Raw genomic sequence first — 17,492 nt, forward strand, 5'->3', positions numbered from 1 at the left:
GCAAAACCAAGCTAAACTCAGCTGATTCTTACCCGAGGAGGGAGCATTTAGACTAGCCATCGCCAGAAAGTAATCACCCAGCCCCACAGTTAGAACTTGAGTTTCAGCAAGCCTCGCCACCATGGGCAAACGTGCTCTCCCTAAATAAACTTGAAAGCCAGTCTAGGCTGCAAGGACTACAACTCCTAGGCAAATTCTAGCACTGAGCTGGGTTCGGAGTCAATGAACTTGAGGGTTCCATCACCTATTGAGACACCAGCCAGGGAAGCTAATGTAGTGCTTTTGCCACCCTTCACCCAACCCCAGGCAGCACAGCTTGTGGCTCCAAAAGAGAATCCTTCCTTCCACTTGAGGAGAGGAGAGGAATAAGTAAAGAGGACTCTGTCTTGCATCTGTGATACCAACTCAGCCACAGTAGGATAGGGCACTGGAAAGGGTCATGAGGGACCCATTCCAGGCCCCAGCTCTTGGGTGGCATTTCTAGACAAACCCTGGACCAGAAGGGAACCTGCTGTCTTGAAGAGAAGGACTCAGTACTGGCAGGATACGTCACCTGCTGGCTAAAGAGCCCTTGGGGCCTGAATAACCAACAGTTATACTCAGGTAGTACGCCATGGGCCCCAGGTGAGACTCAGGTGTGCTGTATTTACATGAGACTCAGCACATTCAGAACTATAGTGGCTGTGGGGAGAGACTCTTTCTGTTTGAGAAAAGCACAGGCACAGGGAGCAAAGGGAATTCTGTCTTGCATCTTAGGTAACAGCTCAGCCACAGTGGGATAGAGCAGTGGTTTCCAAACCTTTTGCACCAGGGACTGGTTTTGTGGAACATGATTTTTCCACTGACCAGGCAGGAGTTGGGGATGATTTTGGATGAAACTGTTCCACCTCAGATCATCAGGCGTTGGTGAGATTCTCATAAGGAATGCACAGCCTAGATCCCTCACATGTGCATTTCACAATAGGGTTTACGTTCCTATGAGAATCTAATGCTACAGCTGATCTGACAGGAGGCGGAGCTGAGGGGGTAATGCTCGCTGCTCCCTCCTGCTGTGAGGCCAGATTCCTACCAGGCCAGGGTCTGGTAATATTCTGTGGCCCAGTTTGGATAGGGACCCCAAGGGTAGAGCACCAAGCACATTTTTGCAGTCCCAGATTCTGGGCCTTGGGTCTTGGATGGCATTTCTGAACCTGCCCTTCTGGGCCACAGGAGAGCCAACTGCCCTGAAGGGTGAGTCCTGGCCTGGCAGCATTCACACAGGCTGGCTAAGTGACTCTTGTGCCTTAAGTAAACATCAGTGGTGGCCTGGGCAGTATTCCCTGTGGGCCTGTGGTGGTGGTGGTGGCCATGGGGTGGGGCTCCTCTGGCTTTGGAAAGGGGAGAGAAGAGTGAAAAGGTGTTTCTGATAGTCTGAGTGCCACCTGAGCCACACTAGAATAGAACACAAGGTAGATTTGTATGATTTTTTACCCATCCCAGGCTCCTGGATGGCATCTCTGGACCTTTCTGGGAACTGGGAAAACTCACAACTCTGAAGGGAAAGACAAAAACATGACTGGATTACCACTGGCTGATTATAGAGTTGGGCCTTGAACAAACATAGGTGGTAGCCAGGTAGAGGTAACAGTGGGTCTTGGGTGCTGTGCTGAATTCCAAACTAACCCAGCACAGTCCCAGTAGTGGTGGCCACAGGGGTGCTTGCATCACCCTACCCCCGGTTCCACGCAGCTTAGCACAGAGAGACTCCATTTGTTTGGGAGAAACTAAGACAAAAGAACAAGAATCTCTGCCTGGTAATCCAGAGAATTCTTTTGGATCTTGTCCAAGACCTCCAAAGTGGTAACTCTATGAGTCTACATGAACCACAGCATTACTGGGCTTAGGGGCCCAAGTCCTTTTGAATACCTGGAAAGCCTGCTCAAGAAGGATGGCACAAACAAACCCAGACTATGAAGACTCTGACAAATACCTAACTTATCAATGCCCAGATAGCAACAAACGTTGACAAGCATAAGGAACATACAGGAAACATGACCTCACCAAAGGAACTAAACAAGGCAGCAGGGACCAATCCTGGAGAAAGAGAGATATGTGACCTTTCAGATTGAGAATTCAAAATGGCTATTTTGAGGAAACTCAAAGAAATTCAAGATAATACAGATGAAAAATTCAGAACACTATCAGATGAATTTTACAAAGAGGTTGACATAAAAAAAAAAAAAAGAATCAAGCAGAAAATCTACAGTTAAAAAACTGCAATGACATACTAAAGAATGCCTCAGAATCTCTTAATAGCAGAATTTATCAAGCAAAAGAAAGATTTAGTGAGCTTGAAGATAGGCTATTTGAAAATACACAGTAAGGGGTACAAAAGAAAAAAAATAAAAAAGAGTGAAGTGCACCTTAATGATCCACAAAATAGTCTCTAAAGGGCAAATCTAATAGTTATTTGCCTTAAAGAAAAGGTAGAGAAAGAGATAGGAGTAGAAAGATTATTCAAAGGGATGACAGCAGAGAACTTCCCAAACCAAGAGAAAGGTATTGATATCCAAGTGCAAGAAGGTTATAGAACACCAAGCAGATTTAACCCAAAGAAGATCACCTCAAGGAATTCAGTAAATCCCCCAAGGTCATGTATAAATAAACAATTCTCAAAGCAGCAAGAGAAAAGAAGTGACTAGCATACAATGGAACTGCAATACAACCAGCAGCAGACTTTTCAGCGGAAACCTTACAGGCCAGGAGAGAGTGGCATGACGTATTTAAAGTGCTGAAGGAAAAAACTTTTACCTTTATATCTGGTGAAAATAACCTCCAAACAAAAAGAAGAAATAAAGATTTTCCCAGACAAGCAAACACTGAGGGAGTTCATCAATACCAGCCCATGCTATAAGAAATGCTAAAGGGAGTACTTCAATCAGAAAGGAAAGAATGTTGATGAGCAATGAGAATTCGTCTGAAGGTACAAAGATCACTGGAAATAGTAAGTAAGCAGAAAAATGCAGAATATTATAACACTGTGACTGTGATGTATAAACTACTCTTAACTAGAAAGACTAAAAGATAAACTAACCAAAAATATTAACAACTTTTCAAGACATAGACAGTACAATAAAATAGAAATAAAAATAACAAAATGTTAAAAATCGGGGGACAAAGTTAAAATGTAGAGGTTTTTTTTTAGTTTTCTTTTTGCTTATTAGTTTCTTTATGCAAGCAGTTTTAATGTATTATCACCTTAAAAAATGGGTTATAAGATAGTATTTGTAAGCCTCATGGTAACCTCAAATCAAAAAACATACAATGGATACACAACAAATAAAAAAGCAAGAAATTAAAGCATACCACTAGAGATAATCACCTTCACTGAAAGGAAGAAAAAAAGGAAGAAGAGAAAACCAGAAAACAAATAACAAAATGGCAGCAGTAAGACCTTTCTTATGAATAAGAATATTTAATGTAAATAGACTAAACTCTCCAATAAAATGACATAAAGTAGCTGAATGGATTTTAAAAAATACCCAATAATCTGTTGTCTACTAGAAACACATGTCACTCATAAAGACACAGACTCAGAAAATAAAGGGATGAAAAAGATATTCCATGCTGATGGAAACCATAAAAGCGCAGGAGTAGCATACTTATATCAGACAAAATAGATTTTAAGACAAAAACTGTAAGAAGAGACAAAGAAGATCGTTATATAAGGATAAAAGGATTAAGCAAGAGGACATAAAAGTTATAAATATATATTCACCCAACACTGAAGCACCAGATATATAAAGCAAAAGAGAGAGATAGAGCCTAATACAATAATAGCTGAAGAATTCAACACCTCACTTTCAGCATTGGACAGATCTTCCAGACCCCCCCAAAAAAATCAACAAAGAAACATTGGATTTAATCCAAATTATAGACCAAATGAACCTAATAAATATTTACAGAACATTTTATCCAATGGCTACAGAATACAAATATGAATCCAGCACATGGATCATTCTCAAGGATAGACCATATGTTAGCTCACAAAACAAGTCTTAAAACATCCAAAAAAACTGAAACAGTATCAAGTATCTTCTCTGACCACAATGAAATAAAACTACAAATCAATAACAAGAGGAATTTTGAAAACTATACAAACACATGGAAATTGAGCAATATGCTCCTGAATGACCAGTGGGTCGATGAAAAACTTAAGAAGAAAATTTAAAAATTTCTTAAATAATAACAGAAACACAACATACCAAAACTCATGGGACACAGTGAAAGCAGTATTAAGAAGGAAATTTATAACTATAAATGCCTACATCAAAAAAGAAGAAAAACTTTAAATAAACAACCCATTGGGCTGGGTGTGGTGGCTCACACCTGTAATCCCAGCACTTTGGGAGGATGAAGTGGGTGGATCACAAGGTCAGGTGATCAGACCATCTTGGCCAACGTGGTGAAACCCTGTCTCTAATAAAAATACAAAAATTATCTGGGTGTGAGCCTGTAGTCCCAGCTTCTCAGGAGGCTGAGGCAGAAGAATCGCTTAAACCTGGGAGGCGAAGGTTGCAGTGAGCCAAGATCGCACCACTGCACACCAACCTAAGCGACAGAGTGAGACTCCGTCTCGAAAAAAAAAGAAAGAAAAAAAACACAATAATGCATATTAAAGAATTAGAAAAGCAAGAGCAAACCAAACGCAAAATTAGTAGAAGAAAAGAAATAATAAAGATCAGAGTAGAAATAAATGAAATTGAAATTAAGAAAACAATAGAAAAGATCAACAAAACAAAAAAATAGTTATTTGAAAAGGAAAAAAAATTGATGAACCTTTAGCCAAAATAACTAGGAAAAAAGAGAGAAGACTCAAATAAATAAAATCATATATGAAAAAGAAGACATTACAACTGATACCACAGAAATCCAAAGGATTTTAAGACATAATTGTTAAACTATGTTAAACTAAAGGCTACTATGAACAACTGTATGCCAATAAATTGGAAAACCTAGAAGAAATGGATGAAATCCTAGACACATACAACCTACCAAGATTGAACTATGAAGAAATCCAAAACCTGAACAGATCAATAACAAGTAATGAGATTGAAGCTGTAATAAAAAGTCTCCAGCAAAGAAAAGACCCAGTGGCTTCACTGCCTAATTCTACCAAACATTTAGAAAGGAAATAATACCAATATACTCAAACTATTCTGAAAAACGGAAGAGGAGAGAAGCCTTCCAAACTCATTCTATGAGATCAGTCTTATCCTGATAACCAAAACCAGAAAAAGACACGTAGGAAAAAAAAAAGAAAAGAAAACTAAAGGCTAATGTCCCTGATGAATACTGATGCAAAAATCCTCAACAAAATACTATCAAACCAAATTCAATGACACATTAAGAAGATCATTCATCATAACCAAGTGGGATTTATCCCAGAAATCCAAGAATAGTTCAACATATGCAAATCAATCTATATGATACATCATACCAAAAGAAAAAACAAATAAAACCATATGATCATTTCAACTAATGTGGAAAAAACATTTGATAAGATTCAGCATCCCTTTAAGGTAAAAAAAAAAAAAAAAAACTCTCTGAAAACTGGGTGTAAAACGAACATGCCTCAACATAATAAAGGCCATATATGAGAGACCTATAGTAAGTATCATACTGAATGGGGAAAAACTGAACGCCCTTCTTCTGTGATCCGGGACATGAAAAGGATGCCTACCTTCACCATTGTTATTCAAGATACTACTAGAAGTCTGAGCTAGAGCAAGCAGACAGCAAATGTAAATAAAGAGCATCCAAACTTGAAATTAAGAAGTCAAATTGTCATTGTTTGTAGATGATATGATCTTCTATTTTGAAAAGCCTAAAGACTCCGCCAAAAAGCTACTTGAAATGACAAACAAATTCAGTGAAATTGCAGGATACAAAATCAACATAAAAAAAATCTGTAGTGTTTGTATATACCAACAGCAAACAATCTAAAAAAAAAGTAATTCTAGTTACAATAGCTACAAATGCAACAAAATAACTAGGAATTAGCTTAAAGAAGTGAAAGATCTCTACAATAAAAACTGTAAAACATTGGTGCAAGAAATTGAAGAGGATACAAATAAATGAAAATATATGCTCATAAATTGAAAGAAACAATATTGCTAAAAGCAAAGGAGTCTGCAATCTACAGATTTGATGCAATTTCTGTCAAAAAACCAATGACATTCCCCACAGAAATAGAAAAGGTAATCCCAATGTGGAACCACGAAAGATCCAGGATAGCCAAAGCTACCCAAAGCAAAAAGAACAAAACTGGAGGAATCACATTACTTGACTTCAATTTATATCACAGACCTATAGTAACCAAAACAGCATGGTACTGGCATAAAAACAGACACATAGATGAATGGAGTAGAATAGAGAACTCTGAAAAAAAAATCCATACATCTACGGTGAACTCATTTTTGACAAAGATGCCAAGGATGTACATTGGAGAAAAGACAGTCTCTTCAATAAAAGGTGTGGGGAAAATGGAATATCCATAAGCAGAAGAGTGAAACTAGATGCATATTTCTTGCCATATTCAAAAATCAATCAAAATGGATGAAAGACTTAAATCTAAGACCTCAAACTATCATACTGCTACAAGAAAACATTCAGGAAACTCTCCAGGACATTGGACTGAACAAAGATTTCTTGAGTAACACACCACAGGCACAGATAACTAATGGAAAAAAAAGATAAATGGGATCACATCAAGTTAAAAAGCTTCTGCACAGCAAAGGAAACAATCAATGAGATGAAAAGACAACCCACAGAATGAGAGAAATTATTTGCAAGCTACTCATCTGACAAGGAATTAATAACCAGAATATGTAAGGAGCTCAAACAACTCTATAGAAAAAAAATCTAATAATCCAATTAACAAATGAGCAAAATTTGAGACATTTCTCAAAAGAATAAATACAAATGTCAATTATATGAAAAGGTGATCATCAGAGGAATGTAAATCAAAACTACAATGAGACGTCATCTCACCCCAGTTAAAATGACTTGTATACAAAAACAGTCAATAACAAATACTTGTGAGGATGTGGAGTAAAGGGAACCTTCCTACACTGTTGGTGGGAATGTAAATTAGTACAACCACTATGGAGAACAGTTTGGAGGTTCCTCAAAAAACTCAAAATAGAGCTACCATATGATCCAGCAATCCCACTTCTATGTATTAATATATACTCAAAAGAAAGGAAGTCGATCTATCAAAGAGATATCTGCACTCCCATGTTTACTGCAGCACTATTCACAATAGTCAAGACTTGGAAGCAACCTAAGTGTCCAGCAATAGATGAATGGATAAAGAAAATGTGGTACATATACATGATGGAGTAATATTCAGCCATTAAAAAAAAAAAAAAAATGACACCCTTTCATTTGCAACAACATGAATGGAACTGGAAGTCATTACGTTAAGTAAAGTAGGCCAGGCACCAAAAGACAAACTTTACATGTCCTCACTTACTTGTGGGAGCTAAAACTGAGAACAGGCTGGGCCCAGGAGCTCATGCCTCTAATCCCAGCACTTTGGGAGGCCAAGGCGGGTGGATCACCTGAGATCAGGAGTTCAAGACCAGCCCGGCCAACATAATAAAACACTATTTCTACTAAAAATACAAAAATTAGCAGGTGTGGTGGTGCATGCCTGTAGTCCCAGCTACTCAGGAGGCTGAAGCTGGAGGATTGCTTGAGCCAGGGAAGTGGAGGTTGCAGTGAGCCAAGATTGCACCACTGTACTCCAGCCTGGACAACAGAGTGGGACTCCATCTGAGAAAAAAAAGAAAAAATGAAAACATTTGAACTCATGGAGATAGAGAACAGAAGGGTTGTTACCAGAGGCTGGAAAGGGTAGTCTGGGTGTGGTGGGGAAGTAGAGATAGTTAATAGGTACAAAAAAATGGAAAAAATGAATTAAACCTACTATTTGATAGTGTATAGAGTGACTATAGTGGAAAATAATTTAATTGTACATTTTAAAATAACTAAAAGAGTATAAATGAATTGCTTGTAACACAAAGTATAAATGCTTGAGGGAATGGATACCCCATTTACCTTAATGTGGTCATTACACACTTCATGCTTGTATCAGAATATCTTATGTAATCCATAAATATATACACCTACTATATACCCATAAAAATTAAAAATTAAAAAACTATATATATGATTATATAATTTTTTAATCTAGATTTTACTCCTGAGTTATGTATAATTTTAATTATATGCTATGTAATTATAATCTAGATATAAAATTTATATTTGTATATGGGGAAATGATTCACATATATACATATACACGCAAAATATGTAAAATCATATAATCACAAATTATTTACAAGCAATACAAATGTAAATTTAAATATATTTAAAATCAATAAAATATAAATCAGTTTAAAATCACAAATACACATATTCATATCTATATATATTTGCAATCACAAATATTTACATGTGTATGATATATATGTGTATTACATGTTTGTGATGGTAATGGCACCATTCTGTGTGTGTGTGTGTGTGTGTGTGTGTGTGTGTGTGTGGATGGCGTCACAAGAAATATATTTGGTCTTTGTCCCTAGCTCCTGGCACATGGGTCCTTGGAGTTCTTGGAATTCCCTTGGAGTGTCCTTAGTGGTAGGAATGTATTTTGTCGTTCTTAGGGAGATTGTTTTGATCACACCTGAGTCTATACTAATGAGACGACAGGGTGGGCTCCCAGACTGAGGCTGGGACTGGTCACCAGAAAGACCAAGTTATTAGAAGACTGGAATTCTCAACCCCACACTCAGACCTCCCGGAGGATGGAGTGGGATGTGTGCACTGAAGATCAAGCTCACTAAAAGCTCTTGAACTAGGAGATTTGATGAGCTTCTGAGCTGGTAAACACTTCCATATGCCAGGAGAGTGGCACACCCCAACCCTACCCTGGTTTCCATTTGTGTCTTTTATAATAACCTTCATAATAAACCAATAAATGTAAGTCAAGTGTTTCTTCCCTGAGTTCCGTGAGCCATTCTAGAAAATGGAGGAGTCAACCGTAATGCATAGCTTGTCAGTCAGAAGCCCAGGGTAGAACACAAAACAAAACAAAACAAAACAAAACAAAAGCCCAGGGTGTCTGGACTTGTGATTGACATCTAGATTGGGGGCAGTATCATAGCACTGAGCCTTTTAACTTGTGCAATCTGATGCAAAGTCTATGTAGATAGTGCCAGAATTGCATGGAACTGTAGAACACCCAGCTGGTGCTGCAGAATTGGACAGTGTAGGAAAATAATCCACACATCTGGCTATCAGAAGTGTTCTGTATGAATAGAGAAACCATTTGTTTTTCTCAGTGTGTGTGTGTGTATGCATGTATGTATCTATATGGCTGCATGTACATATATGTGTGTGCATATATAGACATGTATATGTATACATATGTGCATATATAATTTATCTATTTATATGTAGTATTTAAGAAGGAATCTAATGGCACATCACCTTTATGAAAAATTTTCAGAACTTTATTTAAGGATACAAAGGAACATTTAAGCAAATGCGAGGATGTTACATGTTCAAAAATATTTGATGTCAGATTTTTCTCCAAGTAATCTATGGAATCTACACTAACTCAGTTGAAATTCTTATGAAGATATAAAGATCCACAGACAGCTAAATCAGTCTGAGAATAAAAGAATAAAGGAAAAGTGAAGATGACAGGTGGGTGAGGAAAAGTTACCATATGAAATACTAACATTTGCAAGGCCAAAGTAATTAAATTAAGGTGACACTGGTATGAGAACAGGCAAATAAATCTGTGGAACAGAATAAGGATGAAAAATAGATTCACGTTATATAAAAACTTGAGATGGTGGCACCACAAATCAAAGGAAAAAGGATATATTACATAGGCTATGATTTTGGAAAAAAACTTTATTATTCAGAGAAAAATAACACTGGATACCTATGTCCCTTAAACCACATATAAAAATAGATTTGAGATGGCTTAAAAAACTATGCAGAAGGGTAAAGCTGGAAAGCTAGGGGGAAATAAAATTTAAGGGAATATTTTTATAAGTTACAAATGTGGAAGCAATTTTTAAAATGTGACTTATCTTCCAAATACACAAACACTAAGGCAAGAAAATTGTTAGATTTTAGTACAACAATATTTAGGATTTCATTTCATAAATGGCACTGTAAAAGTTAAAAGAAAGAAGACAGAGTAAGTGAAGATAATTGTATAATATAAACAGTATTACATTAATACCTGTAATTTACATCATAACCATCAAAATCATCAAGGAAAACATAGGAGATAGGAAATATAATGAGTAAAATGGGTAAAATAAATTGAATAAGCATCCTCTATCAGAAGCCTAAATAGCTAAAAAAGTTGTTTGAAGAGATGCTTAAGCTCAGTATATCAGGAAATCACATATTGACAAGTCAGTGAGCTATCATTAGTATTTTACACCCAATGGATTAGTCAACATCACAAAGTGAGATAATTCTAACTCCCATGCAATGATGATATAAAAATTACTCTAAATAGGACTGGTGAATTTATCTATGCATCTACCTTATGAACCAGAGCAAGACTTAATACCATACCACCATTGGTGTGAATATAAAAACACATACACACAAAAAAATTTAATATTTTACAAAGGAAATGCATATTTAATGACATTTATCTGTCATATTTAAGTGAGCAGCTATGGTGACTGGAAATAGGGAATTGAATAGAAGTAAATAAATAAATGAAGTAAAATAAGAGAGAATCCTTGTTCTGGCCTGTGATGATAATGTGTTATGACTTGAGCATTGTGATTAACTTAACTCTACTTTTGAGCTCCAAAACAAGAAGAAGAGAGAAAAAATACAAACTATGTTCAGGATTGTTTACTAGGCATGAAGAGTGGCGTAGCTGAAAGAAGATTTATTTAATATACCTCAATTTGAAAACGAGCTCTTCAATTTCCTAGTTTTAGAAAGTCCTTCAGCATTGATGTCTCACAGTAGCCTTGTGAGGGAGCTGAGTATTTATTATTATGCCCATTATTATTAAAGAAAAATGGAGCTCAGAAAGATCCAGTGGTCTTGGTGAGATGGGGGCTTCTCAGAGCTTTGTGCTGCTGTCCTATAGGATGAACCTTAGGAAATGGCTGCTAGGCACCCACTCTTTACCTATCAAAATGGCCATTTTCTATGGCCTACCCTAAGATGTAAATGTGTCTCTTTTGTCACAAAATGAGAGGTCCACTCATTTAACTCTAAGAAATAAGGAAGAAAAATAGGGAGGAATAGGAATGAAATGCCAGGAGATGAACATGTGCATTGCTAACTTTAAAATTTTGTGAAATGCAAAAATGCTTAATACAAAACCCTTAATAAATGGTATGTTAGAGCACTGAGTTCTTAGATACTGAGTCCTGAGTGACTTTCTTAGAACAAGCTACCTTAATAAACGACCCAAAAAAATTTAAATAAGGAAAATAATTTTGTACCTCAAGAGAACCATATATCCAGGTATGGCAGCCAAAGAATAAATGAAACTGCTCATTGCTGACAAGATTAGGAAGTACTGGAGCATCAAGGAACAGTCAGGTCCTTTGTCACACAGCCCAAGAACTGCAGATGAGTTTCCTGATGTTTGAATACAGCTGCAATTTTGGAACACCTGTCAAAAAATAACATATTATACTAACTAAGGAAGAAATATCTTGAACACAAATTTTAAACATTTTCTACACAGCCAGTTGGATCAAGATGGAGACTGCTTGTTCCCTTTACTCCATCTCCATTACGATGTCTCTCAAGATGACAGCATATAACAAAACTGGAAGGGTGATTTCAGAAAAATGGTATATTTTTCTAAATATGTACAGTAAATTTGTAATAACTAATAAGCTACCCTAAAGACACACTTTTTCATTATTTTTCTTATTTATTTATTTATTTATTTGAAACAGAGACTCATGCTGTCACCTAGGCTAGAGTGCGGTGGTATGAACTTGGCTCACTGCAACCTCTGCCTCCCAGGTTCAAGTGATTCTCCTGCCCCAGGCTCCAGGGTAGCTGGGACTACAGGCGCCCGCCACTACACCCAGCTAAATTTTGTATTTTTAGTAGAGGTGGATTTCACTACCTCTACTAAGTTGGCCGACTGGTCTCGAACTCCTGACCTCAGATGATACACCCATCTCTACCTTCCAAAGTGCTGGGATTACAGACGTGAGACAGTGCGCCCAGCCAATACACTTTTTAAAATAGTGTTTTGATACAACACTACATTGGACAAACAAAATCTGTTTCAGAGTGCTCAATTGAAATATTTAGATGCTTACAAATAACCAAAGCTTTGCTTCTAAAGAAATAGTTTATTTCGGCAGGGCGCGGTGGCTTAGGCCTGTAATCCCACTACTTTGGGAGGCCGAGGCAAACGAATCATGAGGTCAGGAGTTCGAGACCAGCCTGACCAACATGGTGAAACCCCGTCTCTACTAAAAATACAAAAATTACCCAGGCGTGGTGGCGTGTGCCTGTAATCCCAGCTACTCAGGAGGCTGAGGCAGGAGATTCGCTTGAACCCGGGAGGCGTAGGTTGCAGTGAGCCGAGATCGTGCCACTGCACTCTAGCCTGGGCGACAGAGTGAGACTCCATCTCAAAAAAAGGAAAAAAAGGAAAGGAAAGGAAAGAGTTTATTTCAAAAACAGAATTGTCAACCTTTTTTGAATTGTTACATGTTTCCAGGTCTTAATAAGAATCAAAATTTATAGTTTACTTTGATCACCAACCAACATTATATTAGTATTAGTATTGTTACATTATATCGTGATATGTTAGAGGCAAGAGAACATTCCTAATTCTAAATTCTTAAAGAACTGTCAGAATGTGAAAAACACAGAAAGCATACCCATACATATACACAGAAAAATATATATATATATATATATATATATATATATATTTGTATAGCAAAGCAATTAGCTGGACAATTGAGATCAAAACCACCAACTTTATTTCAATGATAAAATTTTTTTAGTCCAGAGTATTTACAACCCAAATTATTTGAGTAATAATGTAAACTTCTTGGAAATTTCAGATCACTGTTCAGATGCTATGAAGGTTTTACATAAGATCTGGGAAATAAAAGGTAATCAAGTGACTGTCATAGAGTTATTTTTCCACATACAAAGAAACTAATTTGGTTTTGAGGAAACACTAATTTTACTTTTATTAAGTGTAGGCCCAGTTCATAGTTGGAAAGTAAAAATGCAACTCAAAAAAGTTCTGTCAAATAGGATGTCTTACCATGTTTATTCCCATTCCAATGGATGTCTCACAACCAGCAAGACAAGCTGACAGATATGACAAGCCATTGTTTCCACACACAGGATCCCATATTTTAGATGGACAGTTGCAATCCACATTGCAATTAGCAAAGATGTTATTTCCCATATACAAATCTTGTGGAATTCTGAAGTGATTTAAAATAATGCCATAGATATTAAAAGATGATTCAATCCTTTTTTTCTTCTTTTCATCTCAATCCCCAATTAGATTTCCTCTCCTCCCATGAATAGAAAGAGAAATCTTCCAATCATCAATGTGTGACCTGTTTACTATAGCTTTGGTATAAAAGAGACCTGTTTTGATGACCACATAGCCACTCTTTCAATGATTTATCTCAGAAGAATATACAGGCAATAAACAAGCATTGAGTGCCTACCTTGTGGGAGTCACGTTTTCACATACTATTAGATCTCAAAAGATGAGGATGAACTAATCTCTGTGATTCATCCATTAGGTAGCAAATAGCAAGAAAGGACTAGCATGAAGACAAAAATCTGCAAGTTCCACTTGTAATACAGATAATACATTTAGCTCCAGAAACATAGGTATTTGAATTAAAGAAATACATTCTACTAATATAAAAAGTGACCAGTGCTTGTAATACGATTGAAAGAGCACTTGCGTGGCAGTTTAGAGACTGAATTCAGACTAGATCACAGTGCGACTTTCGACACATTATGTCTGGGAATCAGCATCATTGGAGATGGAGACAATCTTTAAAATTTATTCCAATTTTAAAATCCATTTCTGTATTGATGTGGTTGAAGAGATTTGAAATGAACTCCCTTTATCATTAAATCTCTCTGAATCTCAATTTCATCTGTAAAGTGGAGGTAATAATGCTTATCTTAAATAAAGTTTATGAGTCTCAAATAAAATACCATATATAAAATTATATTATGATTTTACATTTGAAATTATTTCAATCTAATAAACCTTGATAATTTTGAAAAAACATTTTAGGATGTTCTTTATTTCATTTTAACTGATAGCTTGATTATCAAAATGTGCCCTGCAGGTGAATTCTTTTAATGTACATCACTATGAAAAACCTTTCAATAAAACCCAGATAACCTTCAAAATACAAAATATGAAAGTATTCAATATTTTAGACACAGCAGTACAAATGAAATATATGAATTATGTATTAACTAATTTATCATGTATTATGATTTAGTTATGCCAAACTTAAGCCCATTGTGTAAACATATAAAGGCTATTTTGACTGTATAGTCTACTCTTAGTTTTACTCAGTTATGGGAGTGTAAGACATATGGATAACATATTTTAATACAAACTAAAACTGTAGGTAGTTTCTTTCACAGGATAATATCTACTCGGATATCACAAAGACAATCATGCACACACACCCACAGGCACATGCAATCATAAATTCACTCACCCTGTGATATGTTCCCAATCTCGTTAATAAGCCTAGAGCTTGGATAGATTGGCTTTTGATTGACAGATGGAGAAAAGATACAGGAAGAACATGGATTACTATCATTTACTCCAATAAGCAAACGATCTGATCATGCATTGCCATTGTAAAAAATATAATATTAACCATTTGTTGAAAGATTCTGACATTCATTAGAAAACAACATACCCTTCATAAGAGGTATTTATTCCAACAACTGAAGAATTTTCACAAGTCACGAGAAAAGATAAAAAATAGAGAAGATAGTCAAGTAAGGATAACCAACATCCTATGTGGGCAGCTTGTTTGACAGTAATCTTGAACTTCTTCATAATTAAACCACCAATTATGTATCCAATACATATTGGAGGTAAGTTATAAATACCTATAAATGCAAATAAAATATTATTTACAAAATGACTTACCAAAGGAATAAATATGTTACCACTTTTATGTAATATGTCTTATATAAGGTACTATTTAGGTCCAACTCATAGTGAAGAAGAATGATTTAATTTTATCCCCAGTTAGTTACACATGACCCACAGGGAGATTTTGAAATACCCCAAAAATGGGGAAGTATATTTTGGGAGACTCTTGTTGTTATATTATCATTCATTTAACTCATTACAGTAGCTTGTGAATTTCTTATAGGCAGAGATCATGACAAAAATCTCTCTTCTTCGGATCCAGGTAGAAGTGGCAAGTCAAAATTGGCCAGTAATTTATTCATTTATTACCTTCTATTCTGTGTAATGAGAACATATGTATACAATTTTTCAGTTACTTATGCCCACTTTGGTTGTGAAGAATTAGACTCCTCTCAAGGTGCTTTTTTTTTATTTTATTAGAGACAGAATCTTGCTCTGTTGCCCAGGCTGGAGTGCAGTGATATGATTATAGCTGACTGGAGCCTCAACCTCCTGGGCTTAAGAGGTGCTCCCACCTCAGCCTTCTAAGTAGCTGGGACTACAGGTACACGACACCACACCTGACTAATTTAAAAACAAAAATTACAGAGACAAAGCCTTGCTATGTCGTCCAGGCTGGTCTTGAACTCCTGGCCTCAAGTGATCTTCACTCCTCAGCATCCCAAAGTGCTGGAATTAAAGGCATGAGCCACACACCCAGTTCAAAGTACTTTAGAGGGTCACTTTGCTGAGCCTGTTGCTGTCAGGTGTATTTACATTTCATGTCTTGCTGCTACTGGCCAGCGCTCTTCCTCTCTCAACCCTTCCCAATAAGAGAAAAAAAAAAGAATAGTAAAAGGAGAAGATAGCCCCAGGTTCCATCCATACAATGTGAACATCTGGCTCCCTGAATCATATTATGGAGAGAACTTGTTAAAAATCCATTCCAGAGCTCCACGCCCTAGAGTCTGATTCAGTGTGTCTGAGGGGGAACCCCAGGTATTTGAAGCTTTCACAAGCACTTTAGGTAGTGTGGATACAAGTAGCCTGGGATATTGACTTTTCAAAACAGTGGAAAGACCCCAGGAAAAACCCAAGTTAGGCTAAAACCACTGAGGTTAGTGTGGTTGCAGGAAAGGCCGAATGTGCGTGGCTGCAGAGACACCTAAAACCACTAGGGGGACCGAAAAATTAAATTAGGAGGACCACAGAATCCTTGAACTGGAACCAAGAGAGTAAAATTTGGTAGTAAAATGCAGAATTCTATCTGAAAATATGTAATTTTTGCACTCCCAAAGATTTGCATTAATATTATGAATTCACATTCTGACTTCGGAGAGAAAATCAAGATATTTCTGACCCCTTCCCTACCCTTTCTTTTTTTTTGGAGAGTCGAAGGAAGAAATCCACCAGAGACAAAAAATATGCTAAAAGACTTCAACTTAGGAGTTTGTTACACCTACCATCACACTGTTCACCATTTCATGGGGGAAAAAAGTGTGCTAGTAATGCAGAGAAAAACAAACATACCTATTAGAAAGATTGCATCTGAAGATGATTTTCCATATTGCTGTTCTACGTATTTAGGCATGAAAGAGATCATGCTAACGAATGCGTTGAACTGTATCACACTTATAAGTATGAAAAGCATATAAATTGGATTGCAGGAAAGACTTTTCATGAATGGTAGAAAATCTGAAATGAAAGAATGACAACTGTGTCAAATGAACTTGGCTTTGCATTTTGTGACTGGCTTTTCCTGAAACATCCACCTCCTCAACAAATTATGTTTTTTACTACTTTTTAATGTGTATGTGTTTGTTAATTCCTTTTTCCTCTTGAAAGCTGAAGTCATAGAAATGTTTTGGTGGCTTCCGGAAGTCAGTGATGTAGCTCACTGGGTAGGGATCAGAACACAATAGATTTGCCCTCAATAAGTCACTGTTGAGTCTTAAAGATCAATAAGGAAAACTACAAAGTGACCAAAATATTGTCTACGTCTACAGCATTTTATTTCTAATCTTTCGTTCTTCTATTAATATGTTATTTTTTCTACAGCTCATTAGAATGAAAGATGCTTGTTCTGTTCTGTAATGTCTGGAGGAAAATCAGGTTGATAAAGAAGATTTCACATAAATATTTATTTTATCACCCCTGGAACATTTGAAATAAAGATATATGTGGGAATTAATGAGATATGAACGTTCTCAAGTGTCCAGAATTTTTTTTTTTTTTTTTTTTTTTTTTTTTTTTTTTTTTTTTTTTT

At 36.4% G+C, this 17,492-nt stretch overlaps 1 protein-coding gene across 4 annotated transcripts in view; it reads right to left on the minus strand.

Annotated features, from left to right (window-relative positions):
• The window catches only part of SLCO1A2 (solute carrier organic anion transporter family member 1A2), a 143,163-nt gene that overhangs the window by 12,347 nt on the left and 113,324 nt on the right, over positions 1 to 17,492 (minus strand). For all 4 annotated transcript variants that reach the window (XM_023209098.1, XM_023209099.1, XM_023209100.1 and 1 more), the window contains 4 exons: positions 16,757 to 16,921; positions 15,006 to 15,201; positions 13,355 to 13,520; positions 11,547 to 11,719 (listed from right to left, as the gene is read on the minus strand). In XM_023209098.1, coding sequence (XP_023064866.1) covers positions 11,547 to 11,719; positions 13,355 to 13,520; positions 15,006 to 15,201; positions 16,757 to 16,921 — 700 coding nt within the window. The remainder of the gene's footprint in view (positions 1 to 11,546; positions 11,720 to 13,354; positions 13,521 to 15,005; positions 15,202 to 16,756; positions 16,922 to 17,492) is intronic.

Source organism: Piliocolobus tephrosceles, chromosome 10, assembly GCF_002776525.5.
Source record: "Piliocolobus tephrosceles isolate RC106 chromosome 10, ASM277652v3, whole genome shotgun sequence".
In the NCBI taxonomy this organism is placed as follows: Eukaryota; Metazoa; Chordata; class Mammalia; order Primates; family Cercopithecidae; genus Piliocolobus; species Piliocolobus tephrosceles.